The sequence below is a fragment of the Vigna unguiculata genome, chromosome 1 (genome assembly GCF_004118075.2).
Source record: "Vigna unguiculata cultivar IT97K-499-35 chromosome 1, ASM411807v1, whole genome shotgun sequence".
Lineage (NCBI taxonomy): Eukaryota > Viridiplantae > Streptophyta > Magnoliopsida > Fabales > Fabaceae > Vigna > Vigna unguiculata.
The window spans coordinates 2,492,078-2,516,573 of NC_040279.1; the positions used below are offsets into that span (position 1 = coordinate 2,492,078).

The following is a 24,496-nucleotide window of genomic DNA, read 5'->3' on the forward strand; positions in this document are numbered from 1 at the left end:
TTTTTCCTTTTACCATGTACACAACCAAAAGGCATGTGAAAAAACTATATTTGTTTGAGAAATTACATGATTTGAAATCATTAGTAAATGATTTCTCAAGCACTAAGGACTTCAAGCATGATCCTTTACCTAAATCTATGGCTGCCTTTTAACCTTTTTGTTCAACCCTACAGCTTCTAAATTATGGGAAATAATGTCTTCACTATGCCTTACCCACAACATTAAGCTTTTGAACAAAATTAAATTAATTAATGTGTGCCTAACCCAACCCTACCAACCTGTTACCTGGCTAACCAACCCATCATACAAAGTGTATCAGAATATCTATTCCACATTACCATTCAGGAAAGAAAAAAGTAAACCAATAAAGCAGAACTTCAGTGGGTGATAGTTTTGCTAAATTTCTTCGAAGCTAAGTGATAGTTTTGTCATGTGCAGAATTTGAAAAAAAGAAGGGTAAGCATGATCAGTTAGATTAATCTCATTTGTGAAACTTTTATGGCAACTGATTCAAATTATATAGTATTATGGGGTGTTGGGGTTTCATTACTTTTCTGGGTCCGCAGAAGCATGTGACTTCAAACAGATAATATAAAATTGAAAGAAAGCAGGCTCTACCAACATCAAATTAAAAATGAATAATGCACATGCTGCAACAGCTTACCCCAATACCTAATGTGGGTGGGTCCACTTCCCATGTCCTTCTGATCCTCATCCAGAGAAAATCACCGATTTACACTACATGGTCCTGCGTTTTACTCTGTTCCTGTGAACAAGGTAAGAAAAGTCGCATTATGAGATTTTGAAGTTTGAAATCGACACCCATTAACTTGGTTCGGAACCCCACAAAGCAAAATATGGTAAAAGAAAATTACAAGTTGTGTACTCAGCTCATAAAAAGTAGACGCATCTGAATTTGCCATTCAATTGATGTATCCATCTATGGTTTGTCTTTTCAAGTGTTTGTTCAAAATATATCATCCAAGCTAACCTTGGTCCCCATCAACACAATAATCAATGCGATCTTCACGTCAACCTGCAACTGTCCCATATCCTGAAAATGAAGACACGTGTTATCACATTAGCACCCAAATCTCAAACATGGAAAACTCATCCATCACTCATGTTTGGCCCAATAATAATCTACCCACCTGCTTTTTTATGGCAATGCACCGCCCAGTCACCTCTCGACTAGGACCCTCATCTTCAACTTTGTGCTTCTAAGCAAAATGAACCACATGTATCCATCCATTTTTTTTTTCTTCACCTCGGAGTTTATTTAGACAAAGATTGCAAAAATCCCAGACATGGCTTCGGAACCATTTTACGTTTTGGCTCCTCATATTCATTGAAAAACACATACTCGAAATACGTGTTCAATAAAAAAATTTACAGACAATTTTAAACACAGTATATGTAAACAAACACATAAAAAGTGATTTCAAATGATGAAATTCTAAAGATATACTCTCATCACCGGAAATAGAACCAGGGGGAACTATGTGTACCAGAATTTAAGCTCCTCGCAAAAGCAATTTTACATACAATACATGTACCCAATAAGTCCTTCCTGATTGAGGATATTCTCAGTATAGAAATTTAACTATAATCTTAAATTTAAATCTCACTTCTTAAAAATTGAGACGTGCATCATATAATATGATGAGAATCTAAAAATTATAAAGTACATCGTATTCAATACCGTTTAAAAAATAATTTCTCAATATTAACAATCATCACTTCAAGATGCATATTCAAATAAAAAATTATAAAATATAGATCTTGTAGATCCTAAAACTTGTAACACCCTTCCATCAGGAAATCCCCACAAGTCATGTACATGGGCGACTTAGCGACTTAATCAGATCTTGGCCCCTAAACCAAAAAATACATATAAAATAGAACCCTGTTATTTATTTTTCAATTTTGTACATAATTTCTGCTGAATTTAGATAACCATAAAAACAACCCGACATTTTATTAGAAAATAACCAATACACATTACAGGGCTTTTTTCAACTTATATAATTTCCATTGAAAGTAGATAATAACAATTAAATTGTCATTACTTGAATTTGAATAATAACCAATACAACATACATGGCTTATACAACCATGGAAAGATAGTGGTCTGCCAGAAATAAACATTCAATGATCTATTGAGAAACACAATCTGACCCTCTATACATGCAATAGCAATATACTAACATATTCCTAAACAAGGAAATAAACTTCAATACAAATGAAGCTACTGGTTGTCTATAAAAACCATCAAGCTTGGCTCAGAATAAAATGAAGGAAAGAGAGTCCCGAAACTAGATATTTTTGGAAGAATGTTTTCTCTTTTACTAGGATATCATCGACACCAGAGAGAGAGAGAGGCTTTCTTCTCCCTCTCCCCCAAAAGCTCTCCTTTAGTAAAATAATGAATGACAAAATAATTGGAAAAAATAGATTATCATTCGGTAACTTTGCAGCCATCCTCTCCTTGCTTCAGTATCATCACATTCCCCTCTCCTTGCTCCACCGAAAAAAAAATTGACAAAAAGAATATGTACGTTGTGAAATTAATACCTATCACAAGATGGAATCGGTCAATTTGTTTGATTAGACTACAAGCTGATCCAGCTGCATTTGCTCAAGCCATGCTCCTAGAACAGAGTGATCAATAGACTCAACTTGAGGATTGGAATTCTGCCCATCTGCAGATACAACAGGGCCACCAGAACCTGCCAACTTCTCTTTAATCTCGGATGGAGATTCTTTCACGAGGGATTGAACCCAGGACAGATCAGGCTCCTCCCCGTTGTTTCCAAGCTCAAATGAGGATGACCTTTGCAATCGACCTAACTCATTTCCATTCACCGACCAATCTACCTTTCCATTCCCATGAGGAGAACCCCAATTAGACCAGGAGTTACCTGGGGACCCAACAATTGAGACAGGATTGTGGGCACCAAGATCCCTTGAACTAAGACTCCGCAGCTGCTGCTGCTGCTGCTGCTTGTCACGCTGTGCAAATGCAGATAATCGGGCGCTCATTGGAGAGATTGGTTCCAAACTTCTCGGTGACATCCTTCCCGGGGAAGAGACACCAAATGAAGCCTGTAAAAGAGTATGCTCAACATTCCTAGGAGATGAGACACTTGTATTTATGGGTGATAACGAACTTTGAAGTTGTTGAAACTGGTTAAAAACAGCTGATTTGTGTGTTGGGGAAAATACACAAGCCGCTGCTGGGTCAGAATACCTAGGAGATGAAGAAATTTCAGCAGAAAATAGATCATCAAGATTTGATGGAGTTAGTGTCTTAGACCGACCAGATCGACTAACTGAAATGGCACCAGGACGGGGCTGAGAGAAACAGCTCAGGTCATTCAAAAGGTGTTGCTGACCATCAAAATCTTGCAACACATCCAAGTCTTCAGGCGGCATGTCACGAGCATTAAGAGAAGACCTTAGTCGACTAGTTTGAATATTGCTTCCTGGTAAATGAAGAGCTGGAACATTCGGCTGCGGCCAAGCAGAAGATGAGTGAGAAATGCCACCTGTAGATGGAGACATTTGCTGAGCGAAGGGAGATGGAGACATGGCAGAAAGTGACGAAGGTGAACCGGGAAAGAGGCTCATTGCAGCAGCCATGTCCATGACATTAGGAGTAGAAGCAGACGAACGGGGTGAAGGAACCGCGGATCCAGTGGACACGTACAATGGACGCAGCTCTTCTGCGGTGTGGGCAAAAAAACAAACCCTTCTATTACAGCTAACACCGTCTTTGCACAGCCTTGTTCGATATTGGGCAGGGTGTAGCCAACACTCAAATACTCCATGAGCATATTCACACATATCCCCGCGTCTACAAGCCCCCTTTCTAAATTCAGGGCATGGCACACAACTGTAATGGAACTTTCTGGGGTCTCTCCTACGAGCATTCTCACCAGGATGAACAAAAGGACATTCAGTCCAATCATGAGAGTATGCACGGGAACAAGGTCGAACCTTGAATGAAAACATGCGAAACTCATCTGTAGCATATATGCTGTTCTTTATATCAGGAAGTGATGGGTCAATTGGATATTCTTTCTTCTCGGAGGCAGAATTAACAGTTGCATCAGTAAACTTGGACGCCATAGGAGAGGATGGCAACCCATTTTCAGGTGATAAAAAATGAGTCGCTGAATCCGCACATGATGAATTAACTGCTACTGGAATAAAACAGTCACCAACAGACCCATCACAACCACTATCTGAAAGTAGATCTTCAAGAGTTGCTTTAAAACCTTCGAGCTTAGGAGGAACAACAATAACATCAACAGGACGATTTCCATTAGCATCCACGCATCTGATGTCAGCACCAGATGACAAGAGCAATTTCACAACATCAACTGCATTAACAGAACCACTTGATGCAGCACAATGAAGGGCAGTGCTTCTATCTGTCCCGCAGGAGAAATTGACATCAACCTCGGGACACGACAGTATAAGTTTTAGAACATCCACACTCCCATACATTGAAGCAACCATTAAAGGAGTTCGGTGCTCCTGAACAATTTGTTTGGATCCAATCTGGCGGACATACCAGAGCCCAACTTTGTTTATTAGAGAAATATCGCTATCTAAAGCTAACTTGAAATCTTCAAAATCATTGTTAGAAGCAAGCTCGAGTAGGCAGGAAAAAGAATCTTCTGCACAAACAGTTAGGTCTTTCATGTCTTCGGCTCTAGTTGAACGTTCTACAGCAGATGAAGATGGTGTTGATAGAGATTTTGATTTCTCTGGACCACGGCACATGCTTCGGTTAGCTGGATGTTAATAATCATGGAATTTAATAAGTGAGAAAAGATATAATTGAATTAAAATAGTAGTTAAACCAACCAGAGAATGAAAGCAAAAGAGAAAGATAGATGCCCAATTAAAAAACAAACACCTTCAAAAATTTATTTGCATGCACTGAAGCATATGCAAGTCTTTTATACCTTACAAAATTCAAATAAAATCACATAACCTTCGATATTTATGTCATATACTTCTACTTGAAGAAAAATATTTGGCTCCGTCGTAATCTATGTCAGAACAAACAACAAAACAAACTACAAATTTAAACTGAAAGAACTTCTATGAATATCCCCAAAAACGCCTAACCTGTTAATATATAAAGGCTAAAAAGGATATCAATTAAGTCATGAAACAAAAAGTACATAGAATAAGTAAAACAAAAACCACACACACACAACTTAGCACAACACTTACAGGACAATCAACTGTCATTGAAATTAAAATTAAGTAAAGTATGGTATTAATTTCCAAAAAAACAACACATGCACACAAAATACAACAGATGGAGAAAAAACATGCTTAAAACATGCACTTAATAATAATAATAATAATAATCATACCTCTGGAGCAGAAGAACTTAGACATCAAAATCAAAACTTGAAGTTCAAACAACAGACCCAGGAAAGCATGGTACTCGACCCATAAAGTAAAACAATAAAAAAAAGAGAATATTCCAGAAAAGCTTGAGCAATGGAACAAGATCTGAATAAAATCCAGAATCAGAATCATATCAAGCAGACTAAATAAAGTTAAAACAAGACAAAAGAAAAAGTTAAGACCTTGTCACAAAAGCATAGAAAAAATCACACAAGAGAAGAGAAGTAAAAATTATAAAAAGAAAAGGAGAAAATTATTCTTATTCCAAACAGAGTCCAAAAAAAAAAAAAAAAACAAACTTGCATGATATCACTAATAAACCGTTCCATAATTACCGCACAAATTACAAAAAAAAAATCATTTAAAAATTGTAAACAATAAAAAAAATCACAAATCTGCATCAAAACTTACTTATGCTGTAATCGAAAAAGTATTATCATCAAATATTATATCAATATAATTCACTAAAAATGATCAGCATGCTTCACACTAAAAATACACATGTTTCATCCACCTACACAATCAACTTAAAATTTGGAATGAAAAAAGAGTTTCAATTGGAGGTGGAGAAGGAAAACTGACCGATTGCGAGATGATGAAGTGAAGATCGAATACCAAACCCGATGAAAAATAACGGGAAGGAGGAGATGTTTCGGGTCAATCGACACGAAAAACAACAAAATCCAAACACTGAATCTCAAGAAGAAAGCGATATTAGGCAAAAATGAGGCTCAGAGTTTCCATCTCCATCTGTAGAACCGAGGAAACATGGGAAGAATATTCATAGAGGGGGAGAGAGAGAGTGAGAACTGAAATTGAAATTGAAATGCAGAGAAATTTAGGGCGAATTTAAAAAACGAAGGTAGAGGGGAAGGGCGGAATGGCAGTGAAATGAAATGACAGTGAAATGCACGCCAAATTAAGTCCAAATGAAGTCGCAGAGTGGAGAAGCGGGGAACTTGAAGGGCCGGTGAAAGGGAAAGTGAGAATAGAAGGATTTCGGATAGGAGTGAATGGGTTGGAGCGGTTGACTGTGAAGGAACTGATTACAAAGATGAAGTGAAATGAAATGAGGGTTTGGATTCCACCAATCAGAAAGCACCATTTGTAAGAGCGACAGGGACAAACTGGTACTATGTGTTGGCGGTTTAGATACTCTATGCCGTGTAATTATATTTTTTAGATGGTAAATAAATGATTGTATTTATTCTTTTAAAATTTAATAAATTATTTTTTTCTTTTTTTATTCATTTAAAAATTATTTTTATATTTATTTTACTTTATCTTTAATAAATATAAATTTATTTTATATATTAACTTAATAATATTAAAATATTATCATTTATTAATAGAATATTATATATATTTAAATAATATATGTACACATATGTTTACACTAAAAAAATATAAAAATTATTTATTTTACATGTATTTTTTAATAACTATAAAAAAAATTATTACTAAAGAAACATATGTTTTTACTATTTTTCTATTATAACTAGCGGAAACATAGGTGCATAGTGTTTGTGTGTATGATTTTTAAAATATGCGTGATATTATATTAGTAAGTGATAATATTGTAATATTATTAAGTTAATATATAAATTAAAATTATATTTATTAAAAATAAAGTGAAATATATCAGAACAGATGAAAAAATAACCATTGATAAATAAAGAAGAAGAGAATAAGCAGAGATACCCGATTTTATAAAAAATTTGTAAAAGTAACGATTAATTTTTAAAAATTTAATAAATTATTATATTTAAATGGTAAAATTGGTATTTTGAAATGGAGACGCAAAAAGGGGAATCCCCTTTATATATTGTTATAGATAAAAAGTTAATTTTTATTATAAGTATTTAAAATATATATAATAAATTTTTTGAAAAATTTACTATTCGCATTTAATTAAATTTTAAGAAAATAATTCTAAAATGAAAATGGTTAAATAATAAAATGATTTATATAAAAAAAATTGATAATAAAATGTGTATACTAAAGCATAGTTACAAGACGGGTTATAAAACTTAATTATGTTTAGTAATAGGCATAGATAATAAAAATAAGTTTATATATATATATATATATATGTATATATATATTCAATAGTATTATAAAAATGATTTGATATTGAAATACATTACATTTAGTCAATTCATGTGCGTATTTCGATATACAAGAAGGTTTGTTTGCATCACATGTTACATTTAAATTTGCTATTGTTATAATATGTTACTGAGTAGCGATAGATCAGATGATTCATGTTTTTAATGTGTTTCTTTGATAAGTATTTACTAAAAGGAAAATGATATCCTGACTCCATTTTTTGACCCCTTATTTGACTCCATGAGGTGGCATACACAGGTGAATTTTATTTTTTAAATTAAAATTATTATTAAACCATTTTACTTCAGACGTGGCACGTTTTGGAGAGTGGGTGTGGGCGTGAAAATTGAAAGGGTGAGAAAATAGGTTTTCTTTGGAGAGTGGGTGTGCGTAGAGGAAGTAAAATTAAAAGGGTGAGAAGGTAGGTTTTCTCTTGAGAGTGGGTGTGCGCAGAGCAAGCAAAAACGAAGAAAGGGAAAAGAAAGAAAGAAAGGGAAAAGGAAGAAAGGAAGAAAGGAGAAAAAGGGAGAAGACGTGTGTTGTAGTGAAATCGAAGAAGACGAAGGGAGAAGACGAAGGGAGAAGACGATCCTCCCAAAGTTAGGGTTTTTGTTGCTCTCCATTGTTCGATTCAGCATTGTGGTTCGTAGGTCTGTTTTTTTTTTTTTTTGAAATCGTCGTTGTGGGTTTTTTGGTTAAGGAATTGAGTTTTTATTTTTGGTGGCATAGTCGAGTGAGTTATTCTTTAAATGCAAATTTAACATCTATCTTGTACAGGTGAATGACCACAACACTGTAATCGAAGAAGAAAAAGGAAAAGGACAAAGCTTGCGAAGTTAGGGTTTTTGGTGCTTTCAGTTGTTCGATTCAGGCGGTGGTTGGTAAGTTTGTGTTATTTTTTCGTTTTTGTGATTTTGGTGCTTTGATAGGTGCATGAATGATAGTTTTCTAACTAGGTTGATGAAATCTGTCTTATTTTTTTGTGATGACCTGTTTGATCACAAGTGATGACCTGTGCTGCATTTTGTGCAATAATGTGGTTTGACTCAATTTTTTGAACTCATACTATAGCAGTCAATAGTTGATTATGGGGTGATTGTGCAAGTGCAAATAGACTACTCTTCCAATCTTAAATGCTTATAATATATTAGACCTTCTAATTAAAGGAGGGTACTTAACCAATCTCAATCTCAGAAGGAGGGTACTTTACCAATCTCAACCTCAGATACCAATTTCACAATTTTTTACTATTGTGGTGCAATTTGAATTAGAAATTAAGAAAGTGATGCACTTTTAAAAAATAAAAAATAATTCAGGACAAGTTGTGCAAAGTTGGAATGACTTTGTGATCATCGACGAAACTACTTAATGACGGGAGAGCCACGGCTCCCCGAAAATTTATGAAATTTATTTGTATATATATTTATTTATTTTTAAAATTATATTTATATATTATTTATATTATGAAAAATTATAATAAAAGATAAAATAAAAAGTTGAATGGAGACATTAATTTATAAAAGAGATTAGAGTTTTTTTTTCTAGCTGTAAGAACTTTTCATAATGTAAATTATCATGAAAGTGTGTGAGGAGAAATAAATACAAAGAGATAGATTAGAAAACAGAGGTTAGGAAACACATAGATTGAGATTGAAGTATACATTCTCGAATGATCTCAAATATCAAGGTCACTATCTTATTATAATTTATATATGTTAAATTTATGATTCTTTTTAGGATGTTTCTCCCAAATTAAGTTTATTCCAAATGAGTATAAACCCTAATTTTGATTTTAGGGATTGTTTTATGAAATTTGTATGAACCTTAATTATAATTTTTTCCAAATTATTATAACCCTTAATTATGAAATTTAGGGATTTTATGTTTTCTGCTGCCTATGATGATTTTTTTTAAAGTTTTAAATTTATATAGTGTTGCTTATTTAATTAAAGTTGTATGAATTTTATTATGTTTTGCATTGTGATAATTGTGATTTGTGAATACAAATGTTATCTTTTTCTAAATAGGTGAGAGGTGATAAATATATATTAGAAAGATTATGATAAAGAGTAAAAGAATTGATTCGTTTTTGGAAAGAGGAAGGTTTGTGATAAAGATGAAAAAAAATGCATCTACATTAACTAAACTTAACAAATTTCATGAGAACCAAGAATTCAAGACAATGAAAAATATATCTTTAAATTTCCTAGAGTTACATATAATAAATTTTAAAATTTATTAGAACACGATTTGGGAAAAACATCCTCAAATTTGACAATACCCACCAAATCAAATTGACGAGGTATGAAGGGCTTATCAAAATGGTATTCATGGTTTGATATCATGATATAATAACGAATGATAGTCATACTTTTTTGAATTCTACTATTATGTGTGCTTGTTTTAAACCAAAGAAATGAAGAGAAAAAATGAAAAAAAAATCTAACTAAAAAAAATTATATGTAACAAATTTAATTTGGCGCCCCTAAATTTTTTGTCCAAGTTCTGCCACTGTTCATGATAAAGAAGTTGTGTCATTCAAACATGATTTCAATCAAATTGAGAAGAAGTCGTGACATAATGGGTTTTGCAATCTCATACCCATCCCTATAGAAAAAGGTCATCACCATCCTCGTACCTAAACTCAATGAGTATCAAACTCTTGTCTCATCCCTATTCCTACCGGATAACGGGTATATACTCGTACCCATCCTCATATTCGCTTTCTTACCGTTTTAATATTAATTAATTAATTTTTATACAATAATATAAAATTACGGTAAAGAAAACATAATATTATCAAATATTCAATATTAAGTGGAGACTTGTTTCTTTGATATCAAATAATTAGAAAGAAATTATAATTATATACATTTCAAATTAAAATACCAAATAAAATCTCATGAGAACCAAAACATTTATTAAATTTATAAACATTAATGAAACATAGTTGATAAAATTTAAAAATATTTTTTAAAAAATATAAAATGAAAATAAATATTCAAATTAAAATATATTTTAAATATTTGTTTACTTCAACTTTTTAAATTCTAATGATTCTATTTTTTTACACTAATAAAAGTTATAATGCATGACTTAATCAAAATCATGCAAAGAACAAAGATTAAACTAATAATAATAAAATTTTAATATATATCTTGTATATTTTAACCTTCAATATATGTTGGTAGATAAAAAACTTCATAGCAATTATATAAATTTTTATATTATAGTAAATAAAATTTATTTATTTAATTATAGTGACAAAATTACAATTTGATATTGAATTAGAAAATAAAAAAAAATACTTATACAAAATATATCAAAATAATATTCTATATGATAAAAATAAACAACAAATAAAAATATTAAAAAATTATCAAATATGTGTTTTAGAAACAATTTGAGAAATTATTGAATGGAATCTCACAAAGGAAAAAAATATATAATTAAGGGTGTGATAAAATGAAAAATATTTTAGAGATTTAAAATAACTTTTCAAATATCAACATAGTCAATGATCGAAAAATAACAAAAAATTTTTTAATAAAACAAAAGAGTTCTTCAAATGAAAAAATAATAATAATAATTATAATAGACTAAAAAAGATAAATTTTTTATATTACCCAGTAACAAAAAAAGTTTATGTATTAAAAATATACAATAAATAATTTATTTTCATGTAAAAGGAAAATATACAATAAATAAAAATATTAAAAAAGAATAGAAATATTCAAATGTGAGACACAAAAAATATTTAACATACATCAACTGAACATAATTGGATAAAGGTTATGATATGATGAAAAATATATTGGAGATGCGAATGAATTTCATGAAAAACAAACAATTAGAAGAATTAAAAAATAAAAAATGTGTAGTAATATGCATACATACACACACACAAAAGTTAGAAGTGGGCTTTAAAGCCTAACTCAATCCCACAAAACCGACTTGTAAGGTGAGGATTGCACCCACTTATATATATATATATATATATATATATATATATTATGAATTGACCTTATCTCTAGTCGATGTGAGACTTTCAACACAACCCCTCACGCCGAGGTATATTCTGTTAAAACAGATCTATCTAATAATCTTAACCAAGAAGGGGATCTGACCTGGTTATTGAGTATTTCACTTGGTTAAGTTGAATCCTTAAAGAATCTTTAAGTCTTATAACCTAATTAATCAATTTCGCAGTTCTGTGTTAATGGACTTTTTAAGGCAATTAAGAAAGATTGTAAGAGAAGAGAGAAACCAAAACACAACAATTTATACTGGTTCGATTCAAGATGAATCTACGTCCAGTCTTCTCCTAAGTAAATCCACTTAGGAGGATTCCACTAACTCAATTAGGATCCAAGAATTACAAGAACATCTATATAATTCTAGAACCTAAAAACTAAGGAACTTGATCTACCAATCAAGAACTCCCCCTAAGAGCAATGCATCCACGCAATTGCACCTAGGCCTTCACTTCACATAGTGAAACACCTGTAATCAGAAATACAACCAAAAAAGAATCAAGAAACGAATACACCTATTGTTGTGCAGATTTGTCAATTAGCTCCTAGATCCAAGCTTGGCCCATCAAGATTGAATCCACCATCAACCTTCTTGAATCTTTACTTCAATGATCTCTCAATAATGCTTAGGAACTCTATAAATCTCAGAAGGCAGTTTCTCAGAAAGTCTCTCAGGAAATCTGTAATTTTTCTCTACACTTAAAATTGATTTTAGAAACTGGTTCTATACAGAGTTCACTGCAGTCATTAATGGATTAGGAATTTACCTAATGGATTATCGCGAGTGTGTTTTAACTGTCTTAGTGCAATACCTTCAACTAATCCATTAGTTAAATAGCTAATTCATTTATGAATGCACATGCAAGGGTTTGATGGTTAATACAACTCAATACAAGCTTAGTTTACATATGATATTTTTGCTCTAACACCCTAATGCACAATCTAACAAAACAAGACTAATTCCAAACTAGTAATTCACATGATGTGTGAACTTGGACATCATCAAAACCATCTACATATGAGTTGAAGTAGCTCCCCCTTTCAACAATCTCTCTCTTTTTTATGATGGCCAAAATATGTCCTGTAACATAGCAGCATTATGTGTCCTGCAATACAGAAAAAAATAGCTTTCTTCCCCTTTGGACATTAGCAAAAAGAGCATAGGGGTGTAACACGACCAAACCAGCACATACCATGAACATCACAGATTAACAATACAAAATATGAGAGTACTAACAACATAGGAGATGAAATCAGGAGCACATGTTAACATCAGAGTGCATACAACCATAAATCAAATCAGCAATTAAGTATTGCAATATCAGTTTAAATCAATAGTGCAGAAATTTATGGAAGTATAGACATGCAATAGATAAAAGCAACAAATAGAAGCATCAACCAAGAGCAAATAGAGACCAAGATCATTAGGATGTATAAACAAGTCCAACAACAGGAATATCAGAGTGCATACAGGTAGTTAAGAATTTTAGTACTAGCATATGACTAATCTAATGAATTGTGTAGTGTTCAGAAGCAAATGAGCCATAACAGGAAAACGATAATCGATTAGAGAATTACCTAATGGATTAATTTATGCAGAAATATGAAAAATGCACATTTTACTTCTATTTTAGTGAACAAACATGCAGTAAACTCAAAATATGGGAGTACTTCAACCAACAATTATACTTGATCACAATAGAAGTGGAACTTTTCACCTTGGCAATGCCTAAAATTTGACCTTTGTTATTATCACCTCTTGTAACATGACCATTAATTGGCTTTGTAAGATACCCTGCAGAAGTTCTTCACATCTCCTTTCATGTGTCTTAAGCATCCATTATATAGAAGCTACATTGTTTTCCTTGCATCAAGACACAACGGAAACAAAGATTAAAGAGAAGATGCAGGTACCCAATTGAACTTGGGTCCTTTCATGTTAGTGGTTTGAGGTGTTCCTTTAGGTACCCACTTGTACTCTCCTTTAGGAACCCCACAATTTTTAAAATAGCAGAAATTTGATGCATGACCAAGTTCAGAACAGTAGGAGCAAATGACAAATGTTGGATTACTCATATTTAGAAAATTTTTGGTGCCTAATGGATTAGATTTGCCACTATAACCTATTCCCTCTTTATTAAGCACACTCCTTTGAGATCCTAACACTGCATCAAGGTTTGATCTTCCCAAAGTGAATTTTGAGAGAGTTTTCATTAGGTAATCTATCTTTTCTAGTTGTCCTGGGCATTTTTCACATTGGGGAGAGCTTCTGCCATCTTTGGACCTAGAGTGTTTCTTAGATTTTTCTAGTTTTTCAAGACTTGTTATCAGATTTTCATTTTCCTCTTCTAGTTGCTTTACTCTACCTTCAAGCCATTTAATTTCTCCTCTACGCTTATTATTTGACTTTTGCAATTTCGTGGCTTCCTTATGCAATTCATTAAAAGCATCAAGTAATTCATAGTAATTATTTTCATCATCATTGGAGTTGAAACTACTCACACTGCTCTTAGAAGAGCTTATTCCAGTCATAAGACAGAGGTTAGTTTCTTCCTCAATGCTTCGATCAGATTTACTGGATGAGTTGGAGTCACTGTTGTAAGCTTTCCTTTTCTTCTTGTGCTTGTCTGCCTCACCTTTCTCTTCTAGTTTTTCTTCAGCTTGAGGACATGACATTCAGGTTTGATGTGTCCCATTTTTCCACACTCATAGCAGGTTGGAACATGTTTTTCTTGCTTCCTAGAGGATTTTTTAATTTATGCAGAATTACTGATAGTTTTGTTCTTGTATTTTAGAAATTTTGAGAACCCCTTTACGATTAGTCTCAAGGCTTCACTGTCAGAGTTGTAATCATCATTAGAGTCATCTACAGTTTTTGTTTTCTTCAGTTTTGCTGCAGATTTTATAGCACTCTTCAAGGCTATTGTGTGCCTATTTTCTCCATCCTCTTCTTCCTTGAGTCTTCCAAACTCTAGTTCGTGTTCTCTTAGCTTCCCAAAGAGTGTAGCTATGTTCATGTTAGTGAGGTCTTTGGATTCTGAAATTGCAGTGACTTTCAGCTGCCATGTCCTGTTTAAGCTCTTCAAGATTTTGATATTCAGTTCTTCTTTGTCAAAGATCTTGCCAAGAGCTAAGAGGTGATTTACTATGTGTGTAAATCTCTTCTGTACATCACATATGCTTTCTCCAGCCTTCATTCTGAACATTTCATACTCCTGAATGAGAGTATTCTTCCTTGCTTTTTTTACCTCATCCGTGCCCTCATGGGTGACCTCCAAAACATCCCACATCTCTTTGGTTGATTCACACACAGATACCCTGTAAAATTCATCCAAAGTTAGTGTAGAGGATATAATATTTTTGGCTCTAACATCATAGCGTGTCCTTTTATTTTCATCAAGAGTCCACTGTGAGAACTCTTTAAGAACAATTTTTCCTTCCACAACTTTAATGGGTTGAAAAGGTCCATTAACTACAGCATCCCAGACCCCTTTGTCCACTAATTCAAGAAAAATTATCATTCTCATTTTCCAAAAAAGGGTAGTTTTCACCAGCAAACAGAGGTGGCCTATTGATGGATGCCCATTCAGCAAAGGTTTGAGATGTATTAGACATATCAGGATCTTTTTAATCGATTATCGTGCGATTAACCAGCTCTGGTGCCAATTGTTAAAACATATACGTCTAATAATCTTAACCAAGAAGAGGATCTGAACTGGTTATTGAGTCTTTCACTTGGTTAAGTTGAATCTTAAAAGAATCTTTAAGTCTTATAACCTAATTAATCAATTTCGCAGTTCTGTGTTAATGGACTTTTTAAGGCAATTAAGAAAGATTGTAAGAGAAGAGAGAAACCAAGACACAACAGTTTATACTGGTTCGATTCAAGATGAATCTACGTCCAGTCTTCTCCTAAGTAAATCCACTTAGGAGGATTCCACTAACTCAATTAGGATCCAAGAATTACAAGAACATCTATATAATTCTAGAACCTAAAAACTAAGGAACTTGATCTACCAATCAAGAACTCCCCCTAAGAGCAATGCATCCATGCAATTGCACCTAGGCCTTCACTTCACATAGTGAAACACCTGTAATCAGAAATACAACCAAAAAAGAATTAAGAAACGAATACACCTATTGTTGTGCAGATTTGTCAATTTGCTCCTAGATCCAAGCTTGGCCCATCAAGATTGAATCTACCATCAACCTTCTTGAATCTTTACTTCAATGATCTCTCAATAATGCTTAGGAACTCTATAAATCTCAGAAGGCAGTTTCTCAGAAAGTCTCTCAGGAAATCTGTAATTTTTCTCCACACTTAAAATTGATTTCAGAAACTGGTTTTATACAAAGTTCACTGCAGTCATTAATGGATTAGGAATTTACCTAATTGATTATCGCGAGTGTGTTTTAACTACCTTAGTGCAATACCCTCAGCTAATCCATTAGTTAAATAGCTAATTCATTTATGAATGCACATGCATGTGTTTGATGGTTAATACAACTCAATACAAGCTTGTTTTACATATGATATTTTTGCTCTAACACCCTAATGCACAATCTAACAAAACAGGACTAATTCCAAACTAGTAATTCACATGATGTGTGGACTTGGACATCATCAAAATCATCTACATATGAGTTGAAGTAGCTTCCCCTTTCAACATATTCATCTCATGCGTCGGACAAGAAATTAGTGGGTGGTCTGTTAGCGACCCGATAGCGGGTGGAACAAAATGTCTAAGAAAGTTCGCTAAGATAGGCTCTAACGTGGCTTTGATACCATGTCAGAAGTGGGCTTTAAAGCCTAACTCAACCCCACAAAATCGGTTTGTAAGGTTAGGATTGCATCCACTTATATGTTATGAATTGACCTTATCTTTAATCGATGTGGGACTTCCAACACACACACACGCACACACACACACACACAAACACACACACACATATATATATATATATATATATATATATATCTAAGGTTACTAAATTGACAATGAATATTTTAATAATTTAAGCGGGGATGAGTATTATGACGGGTATGGGGACGGGGACGGGGCAAATATATACATCTCCATACCCATCCCCATACTCAATTGAAAAAATCAAGGATTCCTCATACCCATACTCATACCCAATCAATGTGGAGATTCCCCGTCAAAATGGGGACGGGTTCTGGCAATACCCACGGGGCAGATTTATTTGTTATCTATAGTGTAAGCCCCAAAAGTTGCAACTCAAGCCAGAAAGATGAATTGAGAAAAGAAAAATTTAATTTGACGGTTGAGCAACGATTTTGGCGTTGAACCACATTTTAAGAAACATTCATTGCAAGGAAACCTCAAGCTCCATATTTGAAGCTGAGCATGAAAAGAAAACCAACTAAAGTCGCATAGTCATGTCTGGGATATGCCAAATATTAGGGTATTTAATTGGATCTAAAAATTAAAATAGATGTCTTTACTATCTAGTGTTGATGAAGTATGATAAGTGATCAAGTCATCAAATCAAATAACCAACACGTAAAGACAATAACATTATATATATCAAACCAAGTGCAATACAAAGAGTTTATAAGTTACATTCAATCCCAACTAGGAAGAAGTTAGTTGCTTATGATGATGTATACAAGAAGGACATGAAGTAGCTTTCCTCCTTCCATAGCTTACAAGAGATAACAATGTAAACCTAAGTTAACCGTGGAGTTTCTCTCTCTAGAATGATTTACAAAATCAGCATGAAAATAACGAAGACATCTCTATATTTATAGAAAATGAAAGTGATTTTTCTTTGTTTTGTGTGAGGAAGTTGTGTTAAGAGATCATATGTCTTTTTTTTTATATTGTTTAGGTTATGTTTGTGTCTTTGTTCTGTTTGTGATAAGTGTCTAGTATTAGTAAAATTGCATATCTTTTAGACACTTATCTTAAATAAATTCAATGTAAAAATTACTAAAACAACTCATTTTGAATTTAAATATAGAATGAGAAGAGAATAAGTAGTAAAAAGTGAAATCTAATGTATTTGTGTTGTTTTTTTCTGGAAAAATGAAGGAAATTAAGAAGTTGGTGTTAAACCCCAAAGTTGCAACTTAGCTAGAAGAGATGAAATGATAAAATCATTAATATGAGCCTGTAACTTAGTGATATTGGCGTTGAGCCACATTTTAGAAAACCTTTACTACAAGGAAACTTTAAGCTCTAAAATGGCAGCTGAGTAAGAAAACCCCCATGGCTGATCACCAAGATGTACTCGAAAAAAAAAGATATGACATGGTGCTTGTATCAAATCCTAACCTCAAACCCACCATGAGATGTGACAATCAGAGAGAAGATTCATCAAAGCTCACAAAAGTCAGTGCTTCCTCTAACATCTATTTATCAAATACAACCTCACTAAAAAGCATGTCATAGAACTACTTCATCAACTTGTTCAAATCATCTCATTTGCACACTTCACACACAATGGATTACATCTAAAGATCTTTCTAAGGTTGAAACTTGGCTTGGTTGGAAGAATTATGGTTTTTCATAGATGCAAAGACACCACTTGAGAAAAAGGAAAACAAATTTATGCTTACATCACTCATGAGCATCCTCAATTCCCATATACACAACCATCTACCATATTCCTTTTATAGCTCAACCTTTATATTTTTCATTTCATGCACCATTTTCATTATTTTGCCTTTGTTTTTCTTCTTTCTTTGTCTTTTTTTTTTATTTTCTTAAGAGTTGTCGAGAGATATTCAATCATCACATTTAAAAAATTCTCAAACAATTTACTCCTTACTCTCTCAATCATCTTCCTCTCAAACTTAATCTCAACACATACCCATGTTCTCAGCATAGTACTTGTTCTCTTCTTCTAGGGTGTAAGGTCATTGGTCGCACGTAGCAAGTAATAAATATTGTTCTCTCTACAAGAACTTGTGCAACACATGACAATTGTCGTAATTAACAACTCAATTAGACACAAAGATAACAAAAATAGAGAAATTTTTTATGGGTTTTATCAAATAATTGGTGTGGAACACGAAATTTAACATAAAGTATTTACAATTCTTAAGACTAAACTTCATTCATTTCATTCTCATGCACACACAAACATCTCAATTCCATATTCAAGTCAAAATCAACTCACCAATGTACTTAAATCTTATCCCTAATGACTTTGAGCCTATGATAACTTATCAAGTTCCAATTCCTTAAATCCACAACTAGCAATCATGCATTACGTTCAAGAATCTTAAGATTACTAATGAATCATGATCTATCCCTGGATACAAACTCCATTAGGTATTCAATTTCAGTTCTAGGATCAAAAAACATTTTCAAACACCTCAAGAACCAACAATTAAGCCATGGATGATCAAGTCACAACAAACATTAAGCATATGTATTAATATCACAAAATACACAAGATTCAGTTTATTACATCTAATATCAACAAATAAGGTTAGCTCTCCATGGTGGAGAACCTAGGGTTTACAAATTGAAGAGATAAGGAAGAAAGTGAAACCAAAGAGAGATGCACGCCCTTCTCCAAGGTTCTTTGCCTCTACTCTATGCTCCAATTACGCTTCCTTTTCGCATTTTCATCTCCAATTCGTAACCCATCTTCTTCCTTAACCCAAAAGGGGCGAAATCACCATCGATGAATATTGAAGCCCAAGGAGGAGAAAGGAGAGCTCCCAATGCTTAAAACAGCCTCCAAGGACCTCTGCAAGTCACTTTAGATGAATAATGAAGTGTGGGAGGAGTGAATGCTCTAAAACCTCAAGGAAAACATGAATAAATATCCAATTTTGAGATGTCAGCGACGCCACTGCTTAGCGCCATCTTAGCACCACTAAGCGCCATCAGTTAAAACGTGAAAGGGACTTTCTGTCAAACCATCGCTCAACCCTATTTTCCACCGCTTAGTGCCAATTCTTTCGCATTAACTAAGGCTCAATGCCACTTTTTCCACCGCTTAATGCTAGCTATGCAAGGGCTGGTGGTGCTTACCCCCAGGCAGTTTGACAACACTTTGTAATTGAAGCACTGATGTAATCCAAGTGGCACCCAATGCAGGTATTTGCTTCAAATTAAGTTTTTCTTGTCCAAAACATGCTCCCTTGAGTTCTAGTTTGTTTTCCTCCACTAGAAATGCTCCTTATTCATTTATTTCACACACTTAAACAAAGAGATTAGAGGTAAAAAAAAAGCATAAAACAACTAAAATACAAAACAATATAAAACACACTAAACTTGAGGATAAAATAAGATAAAAGTTAGGAAATAGTTTATTTATTCATGATAACAAACACACAAAAATAGATAAAAATGGATGTTATAAAAAATGGAATATCAAAATCCATCGATAATTTTCCTTAATAATTACATATTATCAACAAATTTTCATCCTTCGATAAATTCAATATTTCTAATAGTGTTATAATATTATTATACAACATAAAAATATTTTCTTCTAATTTTTAATATTCTTATTTAATACTCAATTTATAGAAGTAAAATTAATCTTCAAGTAAATCAATTTTTTTTAATAATATATATAAGAAGAAGAATTAGTCACACTAGTCTAGTTTTTAGTAATTGCTATATTATGCAATAGTTTTATATATAAAAAAGAAATATGTATATGTTAAAATTAGATTTGTCTAATAGCTCAACCCAGAAAACGATCAAAATTGATTAATGAGTCTTTCACTTGGTTAAGTGGAATCTTGAAAGAATCTTTAAGTCTTATAACCCAATTAATCAATTTCACAGTTTTGTGTTAATGGACTGTTTAATGCAATTAAGAAAGATTGTAAGAGAAGAGATAAATCAAGACACAACAGTTTATACTGGTTCGATTCAAGATGAATCTACGTCCAGTCTTCTCCTAAGTAAACCCACTTTAGGAGGATTCCACTAATACAATTAGGATCCAAGAATTACAAGAACATCTATATAATTCTAGAACCTAAAAACCAAAGAACTTGATCTACCAATCAAGAACTCCCCTTATGAGCAATGCATCCACGCAATTGCACCTAGGCCTACACTTCACACAATGAAGTAACTGTAATCAGAAATACAATAAAAAAGAATCAAGAAACGAATACACCTATTGTTATGCAGATTTGTCAATTTGCTCCTAGATTGAAGCTAGACTCATCAAGGTAGAATCAAGGTTAAAATATCTTTTTGGTCCCAATTTTAGTCAAGTTTTTTCAAATAAGTCCTAATTTTGGTTTTGTGTTCAAATATGTCCCAATTTTTGTCAATTTTGTTCAATTGGGTCCTTTTTTGCTAACACCGTTTAAATTATTAACGTCCATGAACAGTGACTGCCACGTGTCACTTTGTGGTTTTTTTCAATTTTTTTGAATTTTATTTATTTATTTATTTATTTTTTATTTTAATTTTTTTAATTTTTTTTAAATGTACACATGTCAACCCAAGAGTGTGCCACGTGTTACTTCGTGGTTTTTTTGATTTTTTTTAAAATTTTTTTTAAATTTTTTTTTAAATGTCCACGTGTCAACCCAGTAGCGTGCCACGTGTCAAAGTCAATGTTCTAAATTCAATTTGGTTCCTATATTTGTTATTTTTGTTCAATTAGGTCCCAATTTTTGTTAACATTAACCAATTTGGTCCCTCTCCAAATTAAAACCAAATTTAATTTTTATATTAAAATTCACATTTTTTATTAAATATTTTTATATAATATATTAAAATTCACATCATTATAACTTTGATATAAAAATTAAATTTGGTCACATCTTCGATGAGGACCAAATTGGCTAATGTTAAAAAAAATTGGGACCTAATTGAACAAAAATAACAAATATAGGGACCAAATTGAATATAGAATATTGACTTTGACACGTGGCACACTACTGGGTTGACACGTGGCACACTACTGGGTTGACACGTGGATATTTAAAAAAAAACTTCAAAAAAATTCAAAAGAAATAAAATAAAAAATTCAAAAAAAACCATGAAATGACACGTGGCATGCTCCTGGTTTGACACGTGTACATTTAAAAAAATATTAATTTTTTTTTTAAAATTTTAAAAAATAATTAAAAAAAAACTAAAAATAAAAAAAACTACGAAGTGACACGTGGCAGTCACTGTTCATGGTCGTTAATGATTTAAACGGTGTTAGCAAAAAAGGACCCAATTGAACAAAATTGACGAAAATTGGGACCTATTTGAACATAAAACCAAAATTAGGAGTTATTTGAAAAAAATTGACGAAAATTGGGACCAAAAAGGTATTTTAACCTAGAATCAACCATCAATCTCCTTGAATCTTCACTTGAATGATCTTTAAGAATGCTTAAGAACTTTGTGAATCTCAGAGGGCTATTTCTCATAATGTTTTTCATTGATTTGTAATTCTTTCCAGACCAAAACAGATTTCAGAAAATAGCTTTTATACAGAGTTCTTTGCTGTCATTAATGGATTAGGAATTTACCTAATCGATTATCGTGAGTGTATTTTCACTGCCTTAGAGCAGTACTCACAACTAATCCATTAGTTAAACAGCTAATCAATTCATGATTGCACAAGCAAGAGTGTGATGGTTAATTATAACTTAATGCAGACTTGATTTACATCTGATAATTTCATACAAACAGCCTAATGCACAACCTAACTAAAATAGGACTAATTCTAAACTGGTAATGCACATGAAGTGTAGCCTTGGACATCATCAAAACCATCTTCATATGAGTTGAAGTAGCTCCCCCTTTCAATAGTATATGTGTGTTTTCATTATATTTTTGGTTAAAATACTCCGTTGGTCCTCGTTTTTGTACCAAAATCTCAATTTGGTCCTCGTATTTTTATTAGTCTCAATTAGGTCCCCAATTTTGTAAATTAGTATCAATTAAGTCCTTTCCATTAGTGTAGAACTAACACCGTTAAGTAGGTGCCATGTGTCAGCTCCTCATTTTTCTGAATTTTTTTAATTTTTTTTAATTTTTTTTTAATTTTTTTTTAATTTTTTTAATTTTTTTTAATTATAAAAAAAATATTTATGTCATGTGTCATGTTTGTAGTGTGCCACGTGCCAATCTAATATGGTGACACATGTCAAATTATTGTGTTCCTGCAGAGAACAAATAAGATGAGTTAGGCACAAGCGTCACCTTACCATGTAGTCCGCTATCTCCTCAGGTGGCTTCTTCCCGGTTTGTACATATCGGTTTGGACCCAAAAGGGGTTACCTGCAGAGTGGGTTACTGCTGTTGAATGCGCGTGCCATGGCCGAGAAGGAGCAGCCGAAGAATTCTTCTATATGTATATGTGCCACTTCTCACAACTGCACATCCGCCTACCTTTTGACGGATTCACTATGGGAGTGTTGCGATTGTTGAATGTTGCCCCTACTCAGCTTCATCCGAACAGCTGGGCATACTTGCAAGCTTTCAGATTACTGTGCATGGCGCTGTACTTGGAACCGTCTCCCCGAGCGTTCCTATACTTTTTTGTCACAAGGCCGAAGAGTCCGATAACATGGTTATCGTTAATCAACCGGCCTGGTCTCAACAAATTGGAGGCCTTCACTCAATCGTTCAAGATTTTCAAAGATGGGTTCTTCAAAGTTGTAGTAAAGCCGGCTGGTCGGTCGCATTTCTATACCGCTGATGGTAATACTAAGTTTCCGTTTTTCTGGACCGGCAACCCCTGGAGATATAAGGTGATTTCGAGGGAAGATCTATCGGTGGGTGAGAAGGAGGTGGTGGATACTTTGATGCAATTTAGCGATAAGATGCCTACTAAGGGCTTAGTTAGGGTGTATAATTCAATTCACCCTATTATAGATATTGAAGGTATTTTTTTGTAACTTTGAGCATTGTTATTGATTGGAGTATTTTGACAATTTGTGTGTTGTGTACTTTAGGACATATGGCGCAACTTGGCAAGAAGAACTTGACACTTTTCCAAGCCCTTCGTAAGGAGAAGGCGGTGAAGGCTAAAGTTGTCGGGAACACTGTGGTTCCCAACTTGCAGGATTCGCTAGTAGACGTCCACGTGCATGGAGGTACCAAAAGGAAAGCGGAGTTGCCTATTAGGGCGGGCAAAGGCAAGGACGTGAAGAAAGTGCGAGCTGTAGTGATGGGGGCAGGCTCGGCCAGTGGGGTGAAGGGACCGAAAGCTGGGTTGATTGAGCTTCCGGAAACTACCGTGAGGAAAGACATTGAGATTAATGTGCCAGAATCGCTGATAAATTCAATTGACAATATGGAGCCGAGAGCTTTGGTGAGGGCCATGGTTGAATTTAGCAGCAAGACCTTGATGCTTAGTCGGCGGGTGGGTTCTTTATACGAACAAGAGCTGAAAGAAGGAAATCGGATAAAGATGGAAGAGTTGCAGGAGAAGGTTGACAAGCACGATGAAGAGAAGGAAGCTTGGAAGAAGAAGGAGGAGAAATGGGAATTGGAAAGGAAACGGCTCGCTACGTGGAGGGTACGATGCCTTGATTCTGAGGAAAAGCTGAAGGGTTGAATTGCAGATCTTGAGGCCGACTATGATGATATTAAGGAAAAGCATGATGGGCTGGAGGGTGAACTAGAGGACTTGAAGAGCTGTATAATACAAGAACATATCAATTGTTTTCATAAAGGTGTTCAACAAGCGTCATTGTTTTATGAGAATGTTGATGCTAATGATGTTAGGTTTGATGTGAATAAGGATGTTGTCGATGGTGTGCTTGTAGATGAGGCGGAATCTAGCCCAGAAGGAAATGGGGAAAAGGAGGTGGTGGAAGCTGATGTTGATGCTAATGAGGTGGTGGCTGAAGACGTCGAGCAGAAGGCAGCTTAGGATTTTTAATTTAATACTTCCAATTTGGTTTAATGATTATAAGTCTGTAATAACTCGTACATTGCTTCATTTTGATGTTTGATATGAAT

At 33.5% G+C, this 24,496-nt stretch overlaps 1 protein-coding gene across 4 annotated transcripts; it reads right to left on the reverse strand.

Annotated features, from left to right (window-relative positions):
• Positions 1-883: 883 nt before the first annotated feature.
• On the reverse strand, positions 884-6,322 carry LOC114164954 (zinc finger CCCH domain-containing protein 30-like). Of its 4 annotated transcripts, none has more exons than XM_028049654.1 (3): positions 6,016-6,321; positions 2,575-4,802; positions 884-1,054 (listed from the first exon to the last, which is right to left on the reverse strand). In XM_028049654.1, the coding sequence occupies exon 2, from the start codon at positions 4,789-4,791 to the stop codon at positions 2,608-2,610; it is 2,184 nt and encodes a 727-aa protein (XP_027905455.1). In that variant the 5' UTR covers positions 4,792-4,802; positions 6,016-6,321; the 3' UTR covers positions 884-1,054; positions 2,575-2,607. The 4 variants fall into 4 exon arrangements, with proteins under 4 accessions (XP_027905455.1, XP_027905454.1, XP_027905456.1 ...); XM_028049653.1 differs by lacking the exon at positions 884-1,054 and adding an exon at positions 1,678-1,875; XM_028049655.1 differs by lacking the exon at positions 884-1,054 and having other exon boundaries at positions 2,011-4,775; positions 6,016-6,322.
• Positions 6,323-24,496: the final 18,174 nt, after the last annotated feature.

What these genes read in the sequence shown, in the direction of transcription:
- LOC114164954 (XM_028049654.1), bottom strand. Translation starts at nt 4,791, where the DNA reads ATGTGCCGTGGTCCAGAGAAATCAAAATCTCTATCAACACCATCTTCA.